Source organism: Sceloporus occidentalis, unplaced genomic scaffold (genome assembly GCF_023333645.1).
Source record: "Sceloporus occidentalis isolate IW3139 unplaced genomic scaffold, rSceOcc1.0.p SCAF_89, whole genome shotgun sequence".
NCBI lineage: Eukaryota > Metazoa > Chordata > Lepidosauria > Squamata > Phrynosomatidae > Sceloporus > Sceloporus occidentalis.
This window is the reverse complement of record NW_028317069.1, coordinates 4,001,051-4,027,514: the sequence shown is the minus strand read 5'-3', so window position 1 is coordinate 4,027,514 and position 26,464 is coordinate 4,001,051. Positions and strand designations below refer to the sequence as shown.

Sequence of the window (26,464 nt, the reverse complement as noted above, 5' to 3'; positions counted from 1 at the left end):
TGTTCAGAACATATAACTGCCATTATATACTATGACTTAATAAAGACATTTTCCGCAGTTTCTATGCACATTATTGGGTTTTTAGGGCTGTAGAAGCTGTGATACCCTCACACCCAGCAAACATTCTGAGCTGCTATAAAAGAGGCGGGCGGGCTGGTCACACTAAACGGACAGTTGGCAGGTATAGAAGTCACTCTGGAGTATATATAATGCCATTTATGAGCTGCGTTTGTGTCTCCAGGGGGCGTGCTCGTGACGTACGCGTCCCCGCCTCTGGAGGTGTGCGCGTACGCTCCCCGGACACGCGCTCCCTCCCCTCCTGTTATTTCGATCGGACTGCCTTGCCCCTGGTGGTGACGCATTTTGCCCTCACAGAACCCCCTTTTGCCCCTCTGTTCGCCTGGGTGTGTTTTGCTGGTTCCAGCGGTCGGAGGCAGCTGATTACCGCTCCTTCATGCATTATCTACCTTTCCCCCGGTAATAGACGCTATTAAAGGTTGAGTTCCCACCAGCCCCCGGGAAGGGTCTCGATTTACCCCCTAAAGCCTTCCTGACCCCTCCAGCACCACACATACCCTAAGCGGGACTCACCCCCACCACCTGCTCTCCGTTAACCCCCTCCCCGTCCGTTCCGGAGCTCGCTGGGGATTGTGGGTAAACATGGCGGCCGGAGGTAGCAGCAAGGCCTCTGTCGGGGCCTTGGAGGCCACCCTGGACCGCAAGCTGCAGACCGTGACCAACACCATGGAGTCCATTCAGAGCCTGTCCTCCTGGTGCATCGAGAACAAGAAGCACCACGGCACCGTCGTGCACTACTGGCTGAAATGGCTGCGGAGATGTGAGTATGAGCCGGGCCGCCGCCATCATTCATCCGGGGGTCATGGGGCAGGGGACAGCGTAGGCTGATGGGAGTGCCGTTTCACTAGGCTCAGAGGTCTCTCGTTCATACTACTCGCAGAAGACGCGTGCATCCATAAGTGTAGAGTCCCGTAGGCTTTTGGGACCTCGGTGTTCTCCTGTTCGTTCCATCTAAAGAAGAGACCACTGAGGTTCTGAAAAGAGTAAAGTCCCATAAACTTTGAGGACCTCAGAGGTCTCTCTATTCTATTTGAAAAAGAGACGTGTGAGCTCCGGAAATCTCCTGTAACTTTCGAAGCCCCCCCGCACGCTGAGTGCAGATGGTTGCCCCCGTTTCCCTGGCGCTGGCCGGGTCTTTACGGTGTGATTGTGCTCCCGGGTGCGCGGATCACGGTCTGCGTATTACGTGCTTACACCGTGATGTGTGGTTGGCAGTGTATTGGGGGTCTTGGATGTGTCTCAGTGGTTGTTGGGCACACGCGTGTGCTTTGGCAGTTAGCGCGTTGGCAGCTCTCGGGGGTACCCTGTGTTAACCTGTTTTACGGGGATCGGGGAGGAAAATTGCGTTTGTGTCTCAGATCACCGGTTTTCCGGCAGACTTGTGACAATTCGCTTTTAAAGCGTTTATCTCCCAGGCGGCCACTGGCTTCTTGGCACACGTATGTTATGAGCGAAGTGCATGTGTTCACACGCCGACAACGTGTTCTTCCCTAGGGGCTGCGTTCAGGTTTTTCAGGACCCGTGTGCCATCGGTGGGGCCGCCTGCTGTAAAGCATGACTTACACTACAGAAATGGCCTGCTTATTCCTGTAAATATGGTAACGCCGCACCACCAAAACCCATTCGCATGTTTATATAGAAGAGCATATCCTTTATAGTTATATATATATATATATATATATATAATATACCAGTATATCCTTCAAATCATTAACCGCAGGCATCTGAAATGGAATTCAATGTGTCTTTTGAGAGGGTGGTAGATAAGTGGAACCGCCTCCCAGCAAAAGCCGTAGAGGGTAACTAGTCTGTCCATTGTCAGACCCCTTGAACATATGTATTGTATTAAGCGCTGCATAAACACTTGGCGCTATATACAGAAAAGATAATAATATAGTGAGGGAAGGCACAGGATAGACATACAAGACCAACGGCTGATTAAGGTTTGAGTCTTTACAGTAGGAGGAACAGGCGACTAGATGGCGGTTTGCGTGATGTGTGTGTGTTTTTTTTCCCTGTTCTGATGATTTGGGAGACCCCGGCACACGGGCTTTTCACGCAGCGTTTTGGACTCTAGAGCGCAGAATCTGCTTCCGTGAGGGGACTGGGAATGTGGGTTCTGTTGGTTCTAAAATGCCGCTTTGTGTATATAAGGAAATGAATGCGTCTTAAAACCACGGGAATAATGTGATTTTACTCCCGAAGAAGGTGGCTTTGGTGATGTGTGTTTAATGTTCCCTGTTACGCTCTGCTAGGGGTATCACGGGGCTTTTATCGGGAATGTTTAATAGAATGCGGATTAAGAGAGATGCCTTCGTTCTGCTTCTCTGTACAATCATCTCTTTAGGATGAATTCATGCACCTTCATATTTGCGTTTGTTGCTTACAGTTTTTTGTTTTTTTTTTAGCAGGGGTATTACAGGCTACTCTGTATCTATATATCTGTCTAACAAGTAATTCGACTACAAATAATCCGCTACACATCAGTTCTAGAACACACACATGTATAATATACATTCATGGACACGTAATATATATGATATACATTCACACGCACATACTATACATATATATATAGCTATACATGCCCACACACACATAATGGACAGGAAGAAATATATATCATATAATTTTGGCATCTTGTGCCCCTGCATAGAGTGCTTTTAAATCTCTGGTGGTGCCACAGACTATAGAATCCGTTTTGCTCCCAGAAGACAGACATAAGGGTTAATCATTTTATTCTTTTGACAGCGCGTTTAAGAGTATGAGATATTTATTGTTCCTTTAATGTAAGAGTACTAGATATTTATTTATTATTCCCTCACGGTCCGATACACAGAGTGTAGTTCGGGTTTGTTTGCGGGTAAAGGCTCCCGTACGAAAGATCACAGATAAGTCACCGCAGGAAGCGATGAGAAACGACGGTATTATGTCACACTTGGAACAAATCTATTCCTTTACTCCCTTTCTGCCGCTGCGATACATTTTATCTAAATTGTCTATTTTCAAAACAAACTGACAGATTTGGACAGCTCTGAGCAATATTGTTACATATTATGAAAATATTTACTGTTACGACCCAGAACGAAGCGGGTTGCTGAATATATCCCATAGTACTATTTATTTTTTATAGCCATTAACCTATTTCTGACAGCACTGCGGTGTAATGTTGGCCGAGGGGTTCATTCATCTAGCGATATATATGTAATGGGGGATATACTGTTAGGTGTTCAATGGTAAATTTGGTAGAGTGTAAGCCTGTGAGCCAAGCGCCCTTTACCTAATGTATATATTTTTTTAACCTAATGTATATATTTTCTAGTACGTTTCCATTGTTTGCACTTTAAGAAGCTCTGCGGAAAGTGTTGGCGCTATATATTATCACACCCTTGATGTGCTGATTTCTGGCAGATGTGTTGGCAGTAATAGGGTAACGTCTGCAATCTGTGGGAACACATTTTGTTGAGTTAACCCCAGCTGTATAACGCTATATTTTGATGGATGTGTTACGGAGATTTGAGATACGAAGCAGAGACCATGATATATATGAGACAATACAGCTAGAACAGGCTTTTCATTTATTTTTAATTAAGAATAAATTCACAGAGCACGTCGTGGGCTTCCTCTTCCCGTGAGGATGCGAGCGGCTCCTGTTCCCTTCCCATAATGTGGAGCAACAGTCTTCCGTTGCGTTGCCTGCAGTGCCACCGTTGGCAGGCATTGGCAAGAGTTTTAAGAGCCGTGAAGCAAAACCAGGAAGCTCTATGTAAGATACACAGCGTTTACTCCATGCATTAGGTTGGCTGAGAGTGGTGTGGTTGTACCTTTGTGGCTTGTGGGTAATTGTGTGATCTCTTGTGTATTGTGTCGTCGTAACACTGCTTACTCTTCCTGTGGATGTGGCTTGTAAATGTCACCGTGTCATAGGGAAGCAAACCGTTCCTATTTTAAGTTATCTTAAAAAAATTTTAGATGCGTTTTTACTCCTCTTTGCATTAAACGGGCCCGTCGGAGTAACATCTGTGAAGTTACACAGATTTGTTAAGCTTGTGTATTGTGATCCCTCAGAGCCGTAACGTACTTCTTTAGAGCCGTTCTATAGAACACGGCAGCTTAAGCGTTGGCTTTATTCCTATTAACACAAGTCTTCGTTCTGTTTGCATCTTACATGCAGCGTACCAAATGTAACTGTCAATAAAGATTTGTCTGTTTGAAAACCCAGTTTATTACGCTGTCTGATTAAGCCTCTGAGTTGAATGGCAGTGAAATGTTATAATTGTCGGCTTCCTCCGTGGAATATTGTAGGTTTATCCCCGTTATGCGTGCTGACTTGTTAATATATATAGATGGGAAACTTGCGCCATACAGACTCTCAGGGCCTGAGGCTGAGAGCCATGGCTACTAACGGCTTGCTTTGGGCAACCAGCTTTTGGGTTGATCCCTTCCCGGTAGTTAGTGATGGGTTGCGTAATCCTTTTTAAAGGGCTTTTGTTGCCTTGGGTGCGTTTGGTTGCCGGCGTGGGGTAATCTCTGACCTTGTGTGTGTTCATCACATGGAGGGGTTTAGCGTTGTATGTTAAACTTTCCTAAGAGCCGTAATCGGTTCCTGTTGTCCTGCCGATAGCCGGCGTCGGTGAATTCTGCGTGTCCCCGGGGCTCGTGTCTTTGGGACACAGGATGCTGGTAAAAGGAACCGTTTAAACGCGTGGCTTTCTTCCTTGAGAACGTCTATGTAAAGCCGGTACTGCTTTAGTGTCAGGTGTGACGCTTGATAAAGACAAGACTTATGTGAAGAGGAGGCAATCTCGGATATTAACCCTCCTTTTTCCATTTAGTGGGATATTATTGTTTGATATATCGCCATCGTATTCCGCAGCGCTGTAAAAGCAGTAGTATATAATATGGAATTATTGTATGGATTTAAACGCTTGTAATCGTGTTACTTATCGGCTTCGTATTACTTAATAAACAGGCACAAGGATGTGTGTCCTCAGAAGGGTTGCGTAGGACGCAACCTCCTGTAGTATACGATATATATACTGTATACCACAAATATAATACTACGTATATACTAATCTGTATGATTGCAAAGAGATGTTTGACAAGTAAGTTTCCACGTAGGTTCAGGAAGCTTATGTGGCGGTTAAAGTGAAATACATGTTAGAAATGGCTTTGTCAGATTTAGCTTGCCACAGATGCTCTATTAAACTGAATCTGATGACTGAAGCTCTCCTCTAGTTTGCCGTCTGTCCCATGACTGGCGCTCTCCTCTAGTTTGCCGTCTGTCCCATGACTGGCGCTCTCCTCTACTTTGCCGTCTGTCCCATGACTGGCGCGCTCTTCTATTTTGCCATCTGTCCCATGACTGGTGCGCTCTTCTATTTTGCCATCTGTCCCGTGACTGGTGCGCTCTTCTAGTTTGCCGTCTGTCCCGTGACTGGTGCGCTCTTCTAGTTTGCCGTCTGTCCCGTGACTGGTGCGCTCTTCTAGTTTGCCGTCTGTCCCGTGACTGGTGCGCTCTTCTAGTTTGCCGTCTGTCCCATGACTGGCGCTCTCCTCTACTTTGCCGTCTGTCCCATGACTGGCGCTCTCCTCTACTTTGCCGTCTGTCCCGTGACTGGCGCGCTCTTCTAGTTTGCCTTCAGTCCCGTGACTGGTGCGCTCTTCTAGTTTGCTGTCTGTCCCGTGACTGGCGCGCTCTTCTAGTTTGCCGTCTGTCCCGTGACTGGCGTGCACTTCTAGTTTTCCATCTGTCCCGTGAATGGTGCGCTCTTCTAGTTTGCCGTCTGTCCCGTGACTGGTGCGTTCTTCTAGTTTGCCGTCTGTCCCTTGACTGGCGCTCGCCTCTAGATTGCCGTCTGTCCCATGACTGGCGCTCGCCTCTAGATTGCCGTCTGTCCCATGACTGGCGCTCGCCTCTAGATTGCCGTCTGTCCCATGACTGGCGCTCTCCTCTAGATTGCCGTCTGTCCCATGACTGGCGCTCTCCTCTAGATTGCCGTCTGTCCCATGACTGGCGCTCTCCTCAAGCTTGCCGTCTGTCCCATGACTGGCGCTCGCCTCTCGTATGCGGATTTTCCATGATTTTTTTGTTTCTTTCTCAGCGTCCGTCCCCCATCGCCTGAACCTCTTCTATCTAGCGAATGATGTCATACAGAACTGCAAAAGGAAAAATGCAATTGTGTATCGGGAGGCCTTTTCCGAAGCCCTTCCTGAGGCAGCCTCTCTGGTCAGGTGAGTAGATTCCAGCTGTACTTCTGAGCAGAATTCAGAAGACGGCCTAAAGCTTGTCGTTTCTTCTGCTGTGTTTTTATTACTCTTTAAAATGTTTGCTGTGTAATGTAAATGCTTTCATTATACGTTTATATTTATTTATTTTGCGCAGGGACCAGTCCGTGGTGAAAGCTGTAGAGAGAATCTTTAAGATATGGGAGGAGAGGAACGTCTACTCTGAAGACACCATCGCATCGTTCAGATCTGGTTTAAGTAAGTAGCTTCACTTCTTTACAGCCTCATGGATTATTTATTATATATGATGTACTGAGGTAAAGCATTTTATTTGCCAAGTAGTTGGTGATATAGGGGTACTGGGAATACACCTCATCCCGTTCCGATGATCAGGAAGTAGTATTTTGAAGTCATTTACCTATTTATTTTCCAACGTTTTATTGAAACTCCTGCGCGGATGTCTTGTTCTTTAAATAACACGTATATTAAAATGTATTGTTTAAGACACTTCTTTGGAAATGTCCGTCTGTGTCTTTTTTAAAGGTGGAGCATGGGGAAAGCGTGAGAGGAGTGAGAGAAGCCGGAGCTCTCGTGCTCGAGTGGCTGAGAAGGTGACAGAAGGTAAGACAGCCGGGTACGGCAGCCAGGGCACTAATGCTTTTGGTTAGAGCCGACACTTTGGATCAAAAAATGTAACCGGTCTCCCGTACTGGACCTTGCCTTGTCACTGCGCGTTATTGCATCCGTCATGTCGTCTGTTCCCCGTGGTGCTGCGTAAGGCATGACAGATGAAGCTCTGCGGGTTGCTCTGTCCTCTACTTGCGTGCGAGAAAATAGTCATTAAAGTTCTTGCTCTCTTGATGTCCCACAAGTACCGGTGTGACGCTTTTGTTAGTTCTCCTACTTTCCTCTTTTTACTTCAGAAACCTGAAGCTAAAGTTTTATAAGTTAAGAATCTGTAGTAAATGTAATTGTTAATTTAATCGTATTCCACCAATCAGAAATCCCTATCAAGGCCTAATTTTTTTTCTCCTTTTTTCAGCTGTTGCCACAAATAGCAAAGCTGCGCTGAAGTCGAAGATTGTGGCTGAGTTTCGGGTAAGCCTCCAATGTTCATACCATTCTGGTTTGGCTCGAACACCGTTGGTCAATAGAAACCTGCCTTTGAGATCCATGTTCAACAAAAGCACATTTTCCAACCCTTTTTATATTACTTTTTCTTCTGATTACAGCCCCAAAAACTGATTGATGATTTGGCGACATTCAAGCGTTCTGTGGATCACGTTGACCTAAAAGAAAAACAACTTTCTAACATGAGAGTTGATGTGTGCAGCACAGAGACATTGAAACGACTGAAAGGTACGCGCACGCGCTCTCTGTGTGATTGTCATTCTGGCACCGTGTTATCTTCTGGGATGTAGGAGGTAGCTTTAGGTCGCATTAACTGTTCTCTTTTCTCATGTTTGGGTTTAGATAAAGCCGGAGGAAAGAAGTTTTCAAAAGACTTTGAAGAAGCCAGCGCGAAACTCGAAGAGTTTGTCAATATTCTTGACAAGCAAGTGAAAAACGGACCTTCTTTGACAGACGCTTTGGAGAACGCTGGCATATTTTACGAAGCCCAGTACAAGGAAGTTAAAATTGTGGTTAATGTAAGTAACTGGTGATGAAAGACGTTTATGCAACTGCAGAATGGGGTTTTTAGAATGAGGTCTCCTCTGTGTGGGCAGCTTTGTAGGCAGTCAAGATACCACTTAATGGGCTTATACTTTATACCCTGGGCTCGACTGGCTGGCAACATGTCTGTCTGCTAGACCAGATGAGCGCGCGGAGCCTGTAAGCTTAGCATACCCGCTAGTTTCCATCAAAACGGTAAAGCACCCTTACATTGTGGCAGCTGATCTGTTTTATCAACTTGTCGTCGTCCAGGAAATTTGTATGATCTGTACCTACGTGCAGCGACTCGACATTGTCATGTGACAAACGTGATTTAGTACCAACCACGCATTGCTTTTTCTTCTGTTTTTGGTTATTCAGGCCTATAAAACCTTTGCCAATCGGGTTAATAACTTAAAGAAAAAGTTAGACCAGCTGAAAGCTAGCCTTCCAGACCCAGAGGAATCCCCAATGCCTTCACCTACAATGGATGCTCCATCTCCAACTGGCTCTGAATCGCCATTCCAAGGCATGGGTGCCGAGAGCCCTTTATCGCCAGAACCAGAGCCCATTCCAGCTGTCTCTCCGGAACCTCCTAAGGACAACCGTGTTGTAGAGGACATGGAGCTGTCGGATGTGGATGCAGATGAAGAAATGCCCAATATTATTAGTAGGTTCTTTGAATTGAAATTACTGCAGAGCATTCACTTGATGGAAACCACATATTTTAGATGTTTTAGTTTTAATGTACACTTTTGTGTAATCTAATATTTAATATTCTTTATTTTTCAAGTTGAAGAAAGGAAGGAGACTCCCACTCATCCTGCTTCATCTTCAAAAGCCATCAATAACATCACCGAGGCTTCCAAAACAATTCCCGACTCCACAAATACACCTTCAGTGGCCACCCTTGCCCCGACTCCCACCTCTGTACCCATCAGCAGCACAGCGTCTGTTCTGGTGTCAACCGCCACACCTGTTTCAACATCCCCACCTACAGCTCAAACCGCGCCGGCAAAACCGGTGACCACGCCGACAATCGCCCCCTCGATGCCCCTTGCGTTGCCAAACCTGCCCAATGTAGACCTGGGGAAGATAAGTTCCATCCTAAGTAGCTTAACCTCTGTTATGAAAAATACAGGTGAGTTATTGGCAGTTTTTGGCTCGCTATTCCAATGTGGCAACATATAGCCTTAAAGAGGTGAAGTACTGAAATCATGTATAATGTTCTGCACATGCTGTTACACCTGCCCATTATGTATAATCTTTAATACTTCGGTGCCGTTCAACACTTTAAACTAAAAATAGCATGCATTGTAACGATCTAGAGTAATGTAGCCTACAAAATGCTTCCCTTTTCCCATCTTCCATGATTTGTACTTAACCGATATTGCTTTTTTAGGTGTTAGCCCTGCAGGCAAGCCTTCTCCTGGCACGCCGACAACGCCTACCACAAATCTGGGTGGTGGCTTGAAGCCCCCTGCTCAGGGTCAATCAAACCCGCTGGCAAACATTCTGTCGAAAGTTGAGATAACTCCAGAAAGTATTCTTTCAGTATTGTCTAAAACACAAGTCACATCCACACCATCCTTGCAAGGTAAATGCTGAGAATCAGGAATCTGGTTTTGAATCAATTTATAGTGTTAACAGCAATAAAAGGTTTTTGTTTGTTTTGTTCACCTTCGCCTTGCTATGTTCTTCTGTTTGCTCTCCTTTACATGGTCATGGGGACTACATGAGCCGAATCATTCTTTCTGCTGTCGAATTTTTGTTTTTTTATCCACCTTTGTATGTGTTTTCGGCAACACACGTTCCTGTATAACCTGAATAGTTTTTAAGGACGGTTTGTCTTATGGGCGCTGGTAGTACATATGTGATTGTAATACATTTATTCTGTTTTTCAGGCTTTTCTTCATTTATTCAAAGCGTCGCTATGTCGAGTGGAACCGTAACACACAGCACTTCGACAGCACCAGTGAACAGTGGTTTGTCGACCATGAAAGACAGAACTATCACAACTTCTGTTACTCCTTCTGTCCCTAAAACCTTTGGTTACTCAACACCATCCTCTAACTCAGAATCCTCCTCCTTGCCTGTCGCAAAAACTCCTGTCAGCCATGGCTCAAAACCACAGCTTACCACAATGGCATTTTCATCTCAGCCCCCCATGCCAGCAGAAAAGTCCATAACCCAAGTGCCGCAAACCTCAAAGTCCAGTGATGCGACCGAGCCGTCAAGCCTTGAAATGAAGATTCATAATTTTTTAAAAGGAAATCCAGGTTTCAGTGGTTTAGATCTGAATATCCCTATTCTTACCGGCATAGGTTCCAACACGGTGCCTGAGGCAGCTCCTGAGTTCCACCGCGGCTCCTCTAGCACCTCTCTTGATAATGTAGATGGGACTCCGGTGCGTGATGAAAGAAGTGGTACGCCTACTCAAGATGAGATGATGGACAAACCTGCTTCAAGCAGTGTTGATACTGTGTCACTGTTATCAAAGATAATAAGCCCTGACTCTTCTACACCTAGTAGCACAAGGTCACCTCTTCTGAACAAAGAGAGTGAATTTCAGAAGCTTGCTAGCATGCCTGCATATAGGTCTTTTGGTATGGGAGGAAGTTCTCCTAATGCATATAGGCAGCCTGGAGATAGTATAGAAAAAGCTTTGCAACTTGATTCCTCACTGGGCAAGTTTTATTCAAACACAGTGTTTCCGGAGGATGAAGACTATCGTGACTTTGAGTTTTCCGGTCCACCTCCTTCTGCCATTGGCAGTCTTGAAAAAAGGCCCTCAAAACCCATCATGAAGCCTAATGTCCATTTAGAGTCCTCAGAATATCAGTCAATGCCCCCTGGCTTCGGTCAAAACCAAGACTATGGAAGGCAGCCCTTTCCACAGTCTATGCGTGGTCCTTTCCATTCTGGCGATGGTAGTGGTCCATTGTCTCCTACCTCTGAACTATATGGAAATCGTAATCTAAGAAGAGGTAATCTAGACGTGAATAAGACGCCCTCTCCAAAGAAAGATGAGTCATTTTTCCCTTCCGACAATCATAATTTACCGGTGGCTCGTCCTGTTATGTCACAGTCTCCATACACCAACTCTCCCCACGCTCTGCAAAACAGACCTCATAATTTTGCACCCAAGAATAATCTTCCTTCCGGTTGTGCACCGATGACAAATGTAGAACAACCAGGCTCATCTGTTTCAGCCTCTAGTATGATGGAGTTTAAAAACATGCTTAAAAATGCATCTCACAGACCTGATGAAAACAAGTATGGCCCAACCAGCTTACATGAAGATGTCGGTGGTCCTGGCCATACTGGGATGGCTTCTGAGGAGCGATCGCATCAAGAAGAACATTACCGCATTGAAACAAGAGTTTCGTCATCTTGTGCCAATTTATCAGATGGCACAGAAGAAAAAGGTGCACCTATCGAAACTCTGGGGTATCATAGTGCTGGTAACGTGAGGTTATCAGGGGAGCCTATTAAAACAGTTGAGTCGGTAAGAGTGGGAGTGAAGGGAAATAGAGGTCATGGGATAGATGGAAGTAGAGGGGGTTGGTACGAAATGGGAACCACAGGTAGCTCATTTGATGATGGTCCTTCAAGTAGTGCTGATGATCCACCATCTATTAGTGGAGGATTTAAAACTCAGTATGAAGACCACTTACCACGATTTCCAGATGCTGGTGACTTCAGAGCAAAAAATATGCCACCTTTTGAACATCACTTGCCGCCGCCACCCATGGGTGCACCCATAGAGCATGGTGGTGCTTTTCAAATGGAACGTGCCGGCCCACCTCCTGGGCCACCACCTCCTGATCATGGAAGTCTCTTTGGGAGAGACATTCCTGTAACTGCACGCATGTCCTCTGTGGAACCTCCCAATCCCTTATCTCATGTTGCTCACCCTCCACCTGGAGAACACGTGAATCCATTTCCAGGTCATCTTCCTCCAGAACATGGCAGCATACCATTTTCACCTCCACCACGTCTAGACATGAGAAGTCCATTTACGCAGGATCATGGCACTGTCCACCAAGGTGTAATGAAAGAACATTTTGGAGTGCCCCCAGCTTCAAGAGATCATGGGCCACCATCACACGACCACAATGGTCCACCCCATGGTAGGGTAAATGAAGCAATGGTACCCAATTCTAGGGACCACCATGGACCCCATAGTGGCCCCCCACATCATTTTGTTCCATCTCATAGAGACAATATGAATCCAGGAGGCTTAAGGCCTCAAAGACAGCAGTTCAGGCCCCGGGAACCATATAACAGTTTAAAAAGGCCACGACCACCATTTGGACGGGGCCCCCAGTTCTTCTCCCCTAAACGTCCTTTTTATCCTCCGAGGTACTGAGTTACGATTACAAGATAAATGATCACTTTTGGAACTTTGGCATTAACCTTTTGTGCTTGTCTCTAAGGGTTGTTTTTAGGGTGCAGATACTTGTGCTCAAACAAGTAAGAATAGGGAAAACATTAGTTATTTCACCCTTTTTACCCTTAGAGCAATGCCGTAGGTTAACTACTACTAGAAGCAAAAGAGACTGCTGTGAGGGCCTAAATGCCCCATTCCCTATCAAGTTACCTGTGCAATTTCCCATTCACAAGGTGGCCGACTCAAAGCGATTATTCTGTCCAACTTCTTGAGCGATGTTACTGTTGTCCGAAATGGAATCCCATCTTCACGCCTAAAGTTATTCTTCATCAACCTGTCCGTGGAGCCAAAAAACTGATCAGTTCTGAAGCATAACAAGATCTACCAATTTGCTTTATTTCCAGATAGGTGAGTGGCAGGGGCATGATGGCAAGATCAGTCTCTTCAGCTCAGATTTTTTTTTTTTCTTTAATGAAATGACATTTCTTTCCCAGCCGTCTTACTTATGCAGTACTCCGATACACCTGTTTCCAGCAGAAAGCCAGCACCAAAATGCAGTTGACCAGCTTCATCTTTGCGCCAAGTCCCGGTCCTGGGAGCATAAGGAGCCATGTGAATGCCTGGTGTGGGGCTAATGAAACTCCCAAGTTGTGCCTGTGTTTCCATAGTATGTGTATTTACAGAAGTGAAACCACCTAGATTGTAGGCTCTCTGTTTCTGCGTGTAACATCTCTAAATGACAAAAAAGTGAATTTGAATGCTTTCAGAATTTCAGGCGTAGCCTAATTTTGATTTCTTTGCATAGAGGCGTTTAAATTTAAAGCCGCACTATCTCTTTGGTGGATTTGATTCCGCCTCACCACATTGCTTTACACATTAAAATTCTTGAATTAACAGGAAAGGCATGAAGGGGATTCCTTTCTACATTCACATAATGAAGTACTTGTGTAAATTTGTGTAATATATATATATATATATATACAAACAAATACATACAGAGCTTTACTCTTAAATGCAGAGTAGTTGGTAATGACCTTGGCTCTCAGACTGGATGGAAAAATAAAAAACACTTTTTTTTTTTTCTACTCTTTCGCAAAGTGTTTTTGTTTTTTTCTCCTTTCCCAATGCTCATTAACCATTTTACCATGGCTGTTTCCCCAATGACTGTTGAGTTTGCATGCAGTAGAGGTGCATCCCTCTTATAATGCTCATCCATTGCTTTGGTAGTGAGAAAGTTACCATCGTAGAAGAAACTTAAGTTGGCGTCTAACCGTAGGGAAGTATAACAGACAACAAGGGGTTTTTTTTTTCTTTTCTTCTCATTATTCCAAAAAAAAAAAAAAGAAAATAAAGCAAGTTTTTGTTCTGTTTTCCTTGTGCTAATAATTTTGATATGCAGTCATTCTATTTGTTGCAGCTGCTCATCTCAATAATATGCATTCTGGGTACCAATAAAACAGTGGGGCTGGGAATATTTAAGAAAATATAAAATATATATATATATATATATATATATATATTGGGAGGTTTATAATGTTGTGTGGAAATGTCACTAGCATACTTGCTTTTCTTAAGATAGATCTATTACCAATGGCCAGGGAAGACTGTTTTCACCATTTACTAGGAGTTATTGTAACCTTGTATATTGCAATACATTGCATGTTAAAATCTCAGATCGTAATAGTGCATTAAAGTTGAGGGCTGTTAACTTAAGCAAAATGCGTACATTTATCTACAGTAAAGTGTCTCCCTTTACAAATTGTTGCATTGTGTGTGTACACTACCATTGAAAAGTTTGGGGTCACTCATACACTACCGTTCAAAAGTTTGGGGACACCTTTTTTTTTTAAAATCCAGATGTGTCCATTGAAAAAACATGAAATGGATCAGAAATCCACTGCAGACACTGTTAATGTTGTAAATGACTATTGTAGCTGGAAAGAGCTGATTTTTAATGGAATATCTTCATATGCATACAGAGTCCCGTTATCACTCCCATCACTTCTGTGTTCCAATGGCCCTTTATCGCTCCCATCACTCCAGTGTTCCAATGGCCCTTTATCGCTCCCATCACTCCAGTGTTCCAATGGCCCTTTATCGCTCCCATCACTCCAGTGTTCCAATGGCCCTTTATCGCTCCCATCACTCCAGTGTTCCAATGGCCCTTTATCGCTCCCATCACTCCAGTGTTCCAATGGCCCTTTATCGCTCCCATCACTCCAGTGTTCCAATGGCCCTTTATCGCTCCCATCACTCCAGTGTTCCAATGGCTTTTTTTTGCTCCCATCACTCCTGTGTTCCAATGGCGCGATGTGTTCACTACAAGTTTAAAGGCTTAACTGTTCATTAGAAAGCCCTTTTGGAATTGTTACAGTTGGAAATGTCCTTGTTTTTGAAACTTTTGAACGATAGTGTGTATATATATATAAAGTATAAAGAGCTATGACATTTTATATGCTAGACACCTGTCCCTAAATTCTTCCTAGACATGTTCATTTTAAGATCTCCTTCATACCAACCCTTTTAACTAACTGCACTCTTAACGTTCTACTATCATTGCATCCGTTTTAAAGCGTTGGTGTTTAATGGGACAGGGAGGTGTCCATCTTCTGTCAACTGTGTTCAACCTATATTAAGATTCTAGGGTTAGGAAAATGAAAAACAGCTGTAAATATTGTGCGCCTGTATCACAACCTGCTTAGTGTTCTGTGTTTCTGTGTGAATGGAAAAAACCCCAAACACTACATTACAGACAGAAACAATAAAGTGAAGGTTGTCTCGTGTTTTCATATAATAATAAAAAAAAAAATATATATATATACATAGTTTGGGTTTTCTCAACATGACTTTTTAGCACTCATTGCAGCTCGGCATTGAATTTGCTTTTTGAACTGATTTGTTCTTTTTTGAGAATCATGTGGCACATAAACAGAATATAATAAGTTAATAACCAGTGAACTAATTATGAAATGTGTGGGGTGGGAGACTGGATATTTGCCCTTTAATCCTGTATTAGCGGGCAAGCTCTATCTGCAATGCACTTTATTTTGTGAATTTCTGGCTAAAAATGAATTAACAAAATAGTCCTCTTGTGCCTTCTATCTGCTTAACTGAGTGAGTTTTATGGGGGAGCTCTGTTCTATATATTTTTCAGAGCACTCCATTTACTATCCAGAAAGCAAATTCCGACGTGTTGCAAGGTGAAGGTCTCTCCAGCGGGCAAGCTTTACATTTGTCCGCCAATTTTTTTACATTTTTTTTTTATTACCCAATCCACATTGAGAGATGTGATAACCGATAAGTTCATAACGTATTCTGTGTAGGCAAAGGGCTCTTCAATATAGAAGTAACCTTATGTATCTGATACCGTGTATGAGCAACCACCAGAACTTTGAGCGCTTGCCTGGGATAATGTATGGAAATTGATTCTGGTGACAAGTGTGAAATGTGGTCTTGTTACCATTATAACCCATGGAATGGTCTAGTAAGCAGGAACATTCCAATGGTTGCTATAGCGATATGACTTTATACTTATTTTTTTTATTATTATTATTTAACTTGGTGTAAAAACTGATTTAACAAACCCCTTTTTTTATGTTTACGTAGAGCAAAGTTCTATATAGTGATACAAACGCAGACACTTTGCATAGGTTCCAAAGTAGATTTAATAATCAGCTGCAAATTTGCCCTTAAATTGCTTATGAACTCTGATATAGTCAAAAGCTGTGCCTAAAACAGCAGTCATATGCAAACGAGGGAGCCCACGTACCATGGGTAGAGAACCAAAAAGTGACATACCTCGGCCCTTAGCCATGCCGTTAATGGCTGTTTTAGTTAGTTTGCGTTAATATGGCACAATGAGTTTCTCCACCCAGGCCCAGTGCTTGTCCAAAGTCCTACTGCTGGAGTGTATTGAAGGGGATCCAAGGCGTTTTGTGGGCCAGATTCTTGTTACAGAAGGATTGGGGAGTGCAGTTTCTTGAAGGAGGAGGGGGCAGTGATTGATACACAGGAGGGTAGAGCAACATGGTGGCCCAATAAATGCTGTAATGCATTTATTTTAATGCAAATAAGCTAACACCACCTTTTAAATCTAAAATGGGAAGACGTGTTAGCACTGACACCAGAAGCTTTTAATTAAAAAGAATAAATTAAGTCCTCGTAGGTAAAAAAAAAAAAAAGCCCCAAATTGCTACATTGTTACCCTAATCACTGCCAGCGATATAGTAAAAAGGTTTCTGGATCCACCTTACGATAAAATTGATAGTAACTCCCAACAGCGCGTTTCACGTTGTTCATGAAACTCTTGGAACTGTAAGATTGTACGCTCCTGCTGTTTTCTTCACAGCGACTGTAATTATATCCCAACCAATGTATGATATCGGACTGCAGTATGCCCTCGTACGGCCCTCCGAATCTTCTGGAGTTGTGCATGTTAATTTACCATCTTCCGTTATGCCACGTAGTCTTGCAAGCTTCTTAGTATTTGTTAGTGATGAACCCTTCTCTTGTGGGTTGTTGGGAGAAGCTGGAATACCCATAATGCTGTGCACTATACAACTATTCCCAGAAGCAATTTAAAATGAAGATCCTCCAAAGTGACAGAGCCCCCATTATCAAAAGAAAATCTCACAGATAAAGACTCTTGATTAGGAATACAAGTTTTTCAAAAACATTGGTCGTCCCATGCCCTTTCCGAACGAGATGAGCCGCAGGCCATCAGAGGTCATTTGCAGTTCTTGAGTATTTACCTTGTATGATGGTCCCTTGGACCAACAGGGACACTTTTTAGAGACTTAATAATGAAAGCTGTTAACAGAAGTAAGGATATGCTAAAATAGGAATGACCCCTGGCGTGCAAGATTTTCTACAAATGAGTCGAAGAATAAATGTGATCCATATCTTGGATAATTCTCTCTGAACGTGCCGCTGCAATCAGCGTTGCACTATTAAAAGACATACTTAATGGCTACATCCAATTAAATTCTGGTGTAGCCATCCACAAGCTTTTGTCTGGCAGGCCCAGAGCATATTCTCTTTACGTTTGAAACACTTGGCTTACGTTTCATACAGTAAGTCCTGGTCCTTTTGGCTAATTGTGATAATGTGACATAAAATCAATAATCATTATTAGGAGGAAAAAAAATAGGGCAAGTTGTTGCCAAGACAACATTTTAATTTAAAAATGCCTTTTTTGGTGCCGTCACCATTAACATATAAAGCTTTGTGTTTTCTGTACAACATTTTTTTTTTTTTCTTAGAACCAAGCATTTAACCAAGACGTAGACTGAATCCACAAGAAAAATTTTATATGGCGGCAAATTACTAATTTTATCTGCCTGTGTTTTCTGTACACATTATCTTGGCATTAATCTTTCAGAACGCCACCACATAAGCTGGAAAGCTCTGCGATTGGAGGTTCCTACATCCAATTCTATAAATGAACCTCAGTAATTCTAAGCCCTCGTAGATACCTGTTCCCAGGTAACTACACCCAGTAGGCTTCCGGATCCTAATGTAATCCGTTGCCTCTCTAAAACCTTCCAAAGTTTCACATTGTCTGTCGTATTCTAAAAATTGCCAACCCAAGAATTTACGAGGTATTATTTCTTGGTTCTGGGCTAATTTCCCCTTTTCAGTAAATGTTAAGACATTTTGCTCTTTCTCCCAAGGTTCCATTGTCAAGAAGTTCCTTTTGATCGTCTGCTTAAAGCTTGATTTGCAAGTTTATTTTCCCCCAAATGCACAACCTTACATTTGTTTGTGTTGAATTTTAGAAAAGGGGAGACACCATAATCGAAATCTTTCTGGAAGTCGAGTCTTCTCTCTCAGACAGTAATTCACATTATATAGCACCAACATGTTCTGCAGCGCTGTATTATGCACATTCTACCACTGTTTTATCCTAGTGAGTTACTATAAACCAAAGAAATATTTTATATTATAGTATCAAATACTAGTAATTATAAAGTACTTTTCCCTATATTTATTTTGTAGGGATATGTAAAGATTTAATTACTTGGTTTCTTGTTTTATTTTTCTTAGCTGAAAATAGTATAAAGTAACCATAGGATAACAAAACTTGTTTTCATGTATTTTGTCTTATTTATTCTGTTTGGTTTATGTTTTTGTGGTAAATAATCAAACAATGCCTTTATTGATGTATGCTTTTACCAAATGCATTCTGTTGGTCATCAGATATACATTTAATTCAAAGCAGCAATTTACTTTTATTAATGTAGAAAATTTTAAACCAATAAGCGTACAGATTTTCATAATATATATGATATATAATATAAAATCCTTTCAAACATCTTTTTTTTTTCCCCCCTTAGGTTATAAGGCTTTAGTATGGGAGAAAATACTTTATAAAAGCTATTTTTGGGATTTTAGTTTGAAGAGTCCTTAGTCAAAGCTGATACTTTTTTATTGGGCCAACATAGAAAAATTATGTTTTGGGATCTCTCCTTCCTTCTAAGGACTTCATTTATATTTTAGGGTAACTCACCCTAAATGCATTTTACAGAATATACGAATCTCACCAAGAATCACATATGATGATTTTAATTTTGGGGAAATAAAAGAAATTATGACATGTTTCTAAATGTTCTAATAGTTTTAAAGACCCACAATAGTTTGAGCCAAGGAGGTATTTTATTGGGATTGTGGAGCTGGTAATGGTCACCATACCTGTGTTGTACCTGAACAACAAGTTTATTGCCATTATGCTTTGGGGTTTTTTTCTTCAGGATTTTACTTTTCAAATGTTAAAGCATTTAAAACGATATTTCTGTTGGAGGACATTTGGGAGTACTAGATGTGTAGTATGTTTTATATATTGCAGTTTTTCTTTTATAATGTCTGTGTACCATGCATTAAGATGCATGTTTGGGACTGACTTACTGGAGTAACTGTCTAGCGGCTGCAGTCCGTTATTTTTGGGGTCAAGGAATGTTATTAGCACGTATGTTTTTGTGGTTTATTGTTGTGTTCTTTTTTTACTCTGATCTGGCCATCACTTTTGGATGCGAGATGTTTGGGTATTACTCTTAGTCGCTATATCATATCGTGTTATGTTTTAATGCATGTTGGAGTCAATTGTGCATGGACTCATTTTACTGTCTTCAGATGGAGAATATATTCTTTTAATCGTTGGGGTTAGAAAATTAGACTTTTGTTCTCATTTAATTTATTTTAGCTCCTCTCCTGGCTGCCTCTACTAAAACCAGTAGCACTGCCATTTGTCACTGAAGCAGTGGCTAATCGCATGTGTTTGGTTGTGGGGGCTTGGTTCACATAGGTTCTACTAGAGTTCTACTGAGCATGTGCGAGAAGCATACTGCATGCTCTCAGTAGAGGCAGCTGGGGTGGAGTTAAGTAAGACAGACGTCTCTTAAATTATATGAGGTGGATTCAAATCAGTATAAAGCTGCAAAATATAATGTTTTTATCCATCGCAAGGTTTAAGGTTCTTTAGATCATAACGTTATTTTAGAACAAAATGGTAAATTGTGAAAACTTGGTATAGTTAATACCCAAGTACTTTTTTTTTTTTCACTAAAAAAAGTATCCATGCAGAACCTTTGTGGGGAGGCTTCCACCTGGACATGCCTAGCTTTTAGTCAGTGCCGGCTTTCATGAGTTCTTTTGGCTTCGTTATGTATTCTGTGAATATGATGAATAGTCACAAAATACTTGGGGGTCATTTCTGGACTCCATTCAGCTGAGTCTTTAACAGTAGAGTCCAACCTGAATATGTATTGGAAGGACAGATTACCAAATGTTTACTTTAAAAAAAAAAAGTGTGCCAGTTTATTTTAACACCAGATGGCAGCATCGTATTACATATTCATATGATTAAAAAGCCATCTCTTTAACTATTTTTATTCAGTGTAATATATTTAGCGTTTTAATACCCAACCCGGTGGGAAACACATTTGGAGTTAAGCATAGATAGTAATCCTAGTGCAGAGTTTGAAAACAGGTCTTGTTTTCTGTTGATAGGGCCACTCCATTGGTTGCTATGGCAACAGGGCCACCACATCAGAATTTCTTTATTTCTTTTTTTATACACCTTTTCCATCCATCCTAAAGCAGTATAAGAACCCAGGGGTAGCTGTTTATAGCATCTTATTATCTGGCTGTATAGACATCTGGGGATTGCGGTATCCGAATGCACAGGTTAAACCGTTCATGTGCTAGAATGTTACTGCAGCAGGGAGTGTGGCTTGCCTCTGGTCATCATTCTGGCATCAGAGGGGTTAATGCAGTGAAACCTGTCAGTTCCTGTGTGTTACATGACAGTGACGCTCGTTTAGGCTTTAGACACACACGGCAGCCAGCTTTACAGCCCATAGACGCAGAGGAGAGCGCCTGCGGAACTATCCCAAGACAGCTCGGTTTGCTGCCGGGAGAGTAAGAACAGTGGGGGAGGTGGGAGGGGTTTCGGAAGCCAGTCAAATGGCAGCCTCCCTGTGGTTGGCACGGTGCGGGGGCGTGGCTCGCACTGTCATGGCGGCTCTGTGTGTAGAAGGGGACATGTGATGGTTGCAGAGATCTGTGCATTATGAAGCTGTTGGCTCTTGTAAAGAGGGGGTCTCTGTTCAGGGGGCCGCGTGTCGGTGCCGTGCTTTGCAGGGTCGGTGTTCTGCTTGTCTCCCTCCCCCGGGTCACACTGTATTTTCATCTTTTATGTATCTGGAGGAAGTGACCTTAGTGAATATTATTTTCTAAATCATAATGTATTTATGAAAGTTTTGCTTCTGCTGTAACATATTCCATTGTATATTATAGTGAGTAAAGATGGGGTATTATGTTTACTGAGAGGGTGGTAGATACACAGAACAGCCTCCCAGCATTAGTGGTAGAGGTTATTACAGGGATGGAAGTCAAACACGCATAGGACATGCATATGGCTCCTGAATCTAAGATGAGACTGATTAAGGGTTTTAGTCTTTATTGGAGTAAATAGGGGCTGACTAGACGGGCCGATCTGCCGGCAGATTCTTTTGCGTTAGAACCGGCTTGTGTTTAAAGTGACTTGTTGAGAATATTCTATAAGCCTGTTGGCAGATGTATTCCGAGAGGAATGAAGTGAGTGATGCTTTGTTGTTGTTCTGTTTTAGAGCTGCTCAGAAGGCATCCCGCAGACAGATAACACAAAACAGCGTCGGAATGGAAAGCAGCCTCCAGACACCCAGGTACGTTGTGGAATAACACCTCAAACGTCATGAAACAAGTTAGAAAAAACGAATCTAGTAATTACGCTGCCAGACGGCTTCGTTTGGATGTATGCTGAGGAATATAAAATAATGCTAAACCCCAAACCATTTACTAACTTCTCGTATAAGATTGTTTGTTCCCTGTTTATTATTATTGATCCTATTTTTATTATTATTGTTGTTGTTATTGTTATAGATTCTATTATGATCATTATTTCTATTGTTTCTATTATTATTGTTTCTGTTATTGTTAGATTCTATTATCATTGTTATAAATATTTAATCGATTATTGTTTCTATTATTTAATCTATTATTGTTATAGATTTGATTATTATCATTGTTATTTATGATTCATTTATATTTTTGACAGCCCACCGCTTTGCCTGGTTTCATCAACGAACGCCTGCGATACTTTGAGAAGCTGCAGATTCTTCATGACGAGAGACTGTCTCAGAGGGTGCTGAAGGAGAGCTGCCCCATTAACATCTCTTTGCCCGACGGCAGGGAACTCCACGGGGCGTCGTGGAAAACCACACCTTATGACGTGGCCTCACAGCTTTGGTAAGACAGGTCCTTGGAGATAAAAGACGGCCGATGTCTCGCTGAGGTCATTTACAAAGTGAGCATAGTCGGTCGTGGTTTTTGGGGATCTTTAAGGCTTGTTTAACCCCTTAGTCCATCTAGGTGTTTGATAACTTCCGGGGACTGTTGGTCCATCGGGATGGCACAGAATGTCTGTGCGTGCAGACAAAGTGTCCTCAGGGTTTACCCCTTCTGCTCCCACATACAGGGGGCATCCGAAACAACCTTGGCTTCTTCCTCCCTAGCTGTACATCTCTGGGGTGACAATTGCTTCAACTATCACTCTAAAAATATTTAATTTTGTGAATTGAATTTTTCTTTAATTGGTTGTTTAGAAGTTATTACAGTGGCATCACAATCCATTGTTTTTTCAGGCCAGACATGGCATACAACGCAGTAGCAGCCAGAGTGAACGGAGCTGTGCATGACCTGACTCGACCTCTAGAAGAAGACTCGCTGGTTGAATTCCTGACGTTTGACTCCAGTGATGGGCAGTCTGTGAGTTCCTCTGAATACTACGTTATACGCGATTATTACATGGGTTATATTACACGGGTTATAGTCTGTGCTACTGATCCCATATACTCCTCTGCAGTGGACCATGTCCTCTACTCCGCTGAATGTGCTGGTGTTCTTGTTGGGCATCAATCCCAGTGGACCAGCACCATTAATTAATAGGTTCAGGAGAATTGGTGGGGGTTTGATTAGAAACACAGTGGGACTGTTCTGTCATTCCCTGAGGGAGATGGGTGGTTTCCTGAAAATAATGTACCATTTTATGGAGTGTTGGCAGACGCTGTGACCGAGCTTCTCCTTGCAGGTATTCTGGCACTCCTCAGCTCATGTTTTGGGAGCGGCTCTGGAGCAGTTCTATGGGGGTCTCTTATGCCATGGTCCTAGCACTGAAGATGGATTTTTCTATGATATCCACCTACCGACCAGGTAATGAGAAACCTTTAGCGGCGTCTGTCACTTCTCCAAAACCTACAGCTGTCTCGGTATACTTTATTGCAAACCCGGTAGAGAACTAAGTGCCTCTGTCTTATGGCTGAAGCCGGCCGAGAGGAAGGAGTCCCGGATAGTAAATAGTTTTCTTGGTTTTGAGAGCAGCTGTCCCATAAGCCATCTTTACTTTGGTAAAATAGTCCCAACGGCAGCTATTTTTTCATCTTTTTTTTAATTTAGATCTAATAAGCGCAGCTGTGTGTTGAGAAATCTCAGAGTGGACAGGAATCCCTGTGACAAAAATACTCGCCTGCAACTTTTCTGTTAAATAAGCAAATAAACCCAAAAGTCAAAGGGGCATAATGTCAGCGTGGAGACACGCGTTCTCTAAGAGGAAACCAAATGTCAAATAGCTGAATCTGAGGTTTGGGTGCGATAAGAGCTGTCTTGATGGCAGTGGCGCTTTACCCTTTGATGTTTCTACATAGTTATCACTGCGAGTGTATTATTATTTATAATATACAAACGTGTTAAGAAATTCTAAATCCGGTGTACCAGCACTAATGTCCAACAAATATGGAGCCCCAAACCCTGTGACGCTTGCTTCCTCTCTGGTTTAGTACTGTGCTGGGCAGTGACCTTCCTGCTCTGGAAAACATCTGCAAAGGTATCATGAAACAGAAACTTCCATTCCAAAGAATCGAGGTGACACGGGATGACCTTCTGGAGCTCTTCAAGGTAAAGATTCCGGGTCTACCTGCTAGATCCAACTGAGACTGTATGTTTCCAAATGTCCAAGACAAGCCAAGGCTTTCTTCGTCTCATGTTAATTCTTAATGCTTCTTCCTTTAAACTTTACCCCACGGAAGGGCAAAGTATAATTCCGTGAAATAATTTCAGCAAAATAATTAGGTTATTCTATTGGCGTTCCGGACACAAAGTTAGCCCACGGACCCCTGGTATTGCTAGCAGCCGTTTAGGAGCAGAGTTGATGGTTACTTTTTGGGGTTCCTTTGGCCCACTGACTCTTGAGATTGCCAGTAGCCATTTAGTAGCAGCCGGTAGTTATTTATTGTGATGACTTTGGAGCTGTACAAGGGCCTGTTATCAGGAGCAGCTCAGAACTTTGACCTGCCTTGAAAATTAATGTATTCCAACCCATGTCCATTTGTATTAAGATGTAGCGTGGCCAGTAATCCTAACCTGGCAAACTAATTTGTTGTTGTTCTCCTTTCAGTGCGTCAGCCTAGACCGTCCATTGAGATATTATGGACGTCTGTCCATTTGACCGCTTGTCCTTCTTTTTATGTGACTATTTGGACACTTTTTTTTCATTTTACAGATTTTTATCTTGTTAAATCTCCATGTTTCTCTGTCTTTCTTCTTCACATAGTAAACCATGTATATTTGTAAATTATTCTTTATCCACAGTACAACAAATTTAAAACACGGATCATCGAGGAGAAGGTGAAAGCATCTACGACCGTTTACAGGTACCTTAGCGACGATTCAGGGTTCCTGCGAGGGGCAAACATTTCCAGGTTGCTTTTTATGCCTGTGCACATAGAGATTGTCGTGTCAATGATGAAGTAACTCCTCGGTCAACATGTACCATTATCACAACATGTATTTTGTGATATTTATCTTTCCAACAAGTACCCTACACGATCATAATCAACATGGACACTGCTTTACACCCCATGATCAAACAGATCGGGACACCGGTTTGCCTTGGGCCCAAAGATAATCTCAAAACCTACAGGTTACATTGTGTCCTGCAAACAGTAAAAGCCCAGCTTGTGCTTGTTTGAGAACATGTAGCATCTAGTCAAACAATAGTCTATCCGGAGGAGAAGGAGATCACAGCCTCTTCTGCCATACTAGGCTGCGATATAGGGTGAGAATATAACTACAAGGGTGCATCGCAGCCCAGCTCTGGGCATCTGTGATCCCAATTGATGTTGTATGTTGATTAAACAGGAGGCGTATTTAGGAGACTACTTTGCCTCAAAAGAGAAACAGAAGAGTGTTCTATGTGTGTTTTTAGCAGTAGAAATGTTAATGCGTATTGCGGGGTCGCAGTTTTTTACATGACGTGATCCTCAGCAGTGGAACAGGACACGGCTGATGTGTGAGACTGTTGCATAACTGAGCCGGTATGTTCATATATATATCCCGTGTTGAGAGGATGATGGGAGCTATAGTCCAGTGCCAGGTGGAGAGTCTGTTTTTAGAGGAAAAATTTAATTTAAGCAACAATGTAAATTATGTCACCTTATGCAATGATGCAAAAAGTAAAACCACGACCCTTTTTGCGCAATGGCTCATTGTTGCCCTGTGTTTGCCTTTCAGGTGCGGCACATTAGTAGACCTTTGCCAGGGGCCACATGTGAGGCACACGGGCCAAGTCAAAGCAATGACACTTCTTAAGGTTAGCTGGAGCACATCAAGGTGATATGAAAAATGTCTTGAAAGTCTGTGCAGCTTGGCCAGGTTCACGCTGACTACCTCCGCTATGTGTTTATGCAAGGAAGTGATTCTATTTAATGGCGTCCTTGTAAAAGCTGCCTCCTGCTTTAATGACATCGCCCCCTGTGTCGCCTTCTAACAGAACTCTTCTGCCTTTTGGAGAGGAGATCCCGCGCAGGAAACTTTGCAGAGAGTCTATGGAATTTCTTTCCCAGATACGAAACGGTTGAAAGAATGGGAACGAGCCCAGGAGGAGGCAAAGAACCGGGACCACCGGAAAATCGGGAAGGTGAGTTCATTTTTCCTAGAAGAATCCTCTTGGATTTGCTCTTGAGTATCGAGTGCAGGATTTCCTCCACTTTTTGTTTTTTGTGGTTTGATCGCGCCTTTTAACCAGGATGCCAGCACCGTACATGTAATATTTCACATCAAAACCATGTAATCCTTTGTGGCCCTTGCTAATTTTTGTATTCCTTTTCTTTTCCAGGACCAGAATTTATTCTTCTTCCATGATCTCAGTCCCGGAAGCTGTTTTTTTCTGCCCAGAGGAGCTCATATTTACAACGTCTTAATAGATTTCATAAAGGTATTTATCGAATGTTCCTCCACCGTATGACGTACGCCATTTAAGTATTAAACACTCCACCAAGCTGAATAAAGATTCCATGACTTCAGAATTAGATGATTTGTCCTGCGCTGACCTAAATTCTTTAACTCATCACATTTGACTTATTAATGACTCAACCCTTAAGCGAGTCACCAAAATGTGGACGAGGGGAAAGCCAGCCATTTATTATCCGTCATTTTGGTCAATGCTTTGTGCCCTATTGCAAATGGATGGGGCCTAATATCATGGAGGTCACCCCTTTTCCCATTCAGTCTTAAAACGTTGAC

General features: G+C 42.6%; 2 protein-coding genes across 2 annotated transcripts in view; both read left to right on the top strand.

The window, feature by feature from the left end:
* The first annotated feature begins 681 nt into the window (after positions 1 to 681).
* Positions 682 to 11,963, top strand: LOC149284760 (regulation of nuclear pre-mRNA domain-containing protein 2-like). Its single transcript, XM_089496368.1, has 12 exons — positions 682 to 838; positions 6,183 to 6,312; positions 6,464 to 6,564; positions 7,349 to 7,404; positions 7,539 to 7,665; positions 7,780 to 7,955; positions 8,341 to 8,629; positions 8,753 to 8,794; positions 8,882 to 9,100; positions 9,362 to 9,556; positions 9,864 to 11,818; positions 11,910 to 11,963. Exons 1-12 carry the CDS (start codon positions 745 to 747, stop codon positions 11,961 to 11,963), a joined length of 3,438 nt encoding a protein of 1,145 aa, XP_089352494.1. The 5' UTR covers positions 682 to 744.
* A 90-nt stretch (positions 11,964 to 12,053) lies between these two features.
* Positions 12,054 to 26,464, top strand: part of LOC149284759 (threonine--tRNA ligase 1, cytoplasmic-like) — a 30,070-nt gene continuing 15,659 nt past the window's right edge. Inside the window, exons 1-10 of the mRNA XM_089496367.1 lie at positions 12,054 to 12,092; positions 21,478 to 21,552; positions 21,945 to 22,135; positions 22,531 to 22,654; positions 22,977 to 23,098; positions 23,722 to 23,839; positions 24,533 to 24,594; positions 25,454 to 25,532; positions 25,713 to 25,859; positions 26,058 to 26,156. Coding sequence (XP_089352493.1) covers positions 12,054 to 12,092; positions 21,478 to 21,552; positions 21,945 to 22,135; positions 22,531 to 22,654; positions 22,977 to 23,098; positions 23,722 to 23,839; positions 24,533 to 24,594; positions 25,454 to 25,532; positions 25,713 to 25,859; positions 26,058 to 26,156 — 1,056 coding nt within the window. The remainder of the gene's footprint in view (positions 12,093 to 21,477; positions 21,553 to 21,944; positions 22,136 to 22,530; positions 22,655 to 22,976; positions 23,099 to 23,721; positions 23,840 to 24,532; positions 24,595 to 25,453; positions 25,533 to 25,712; positions 25,860 to 26,057; positions 26,157 to 26,464) is intronic.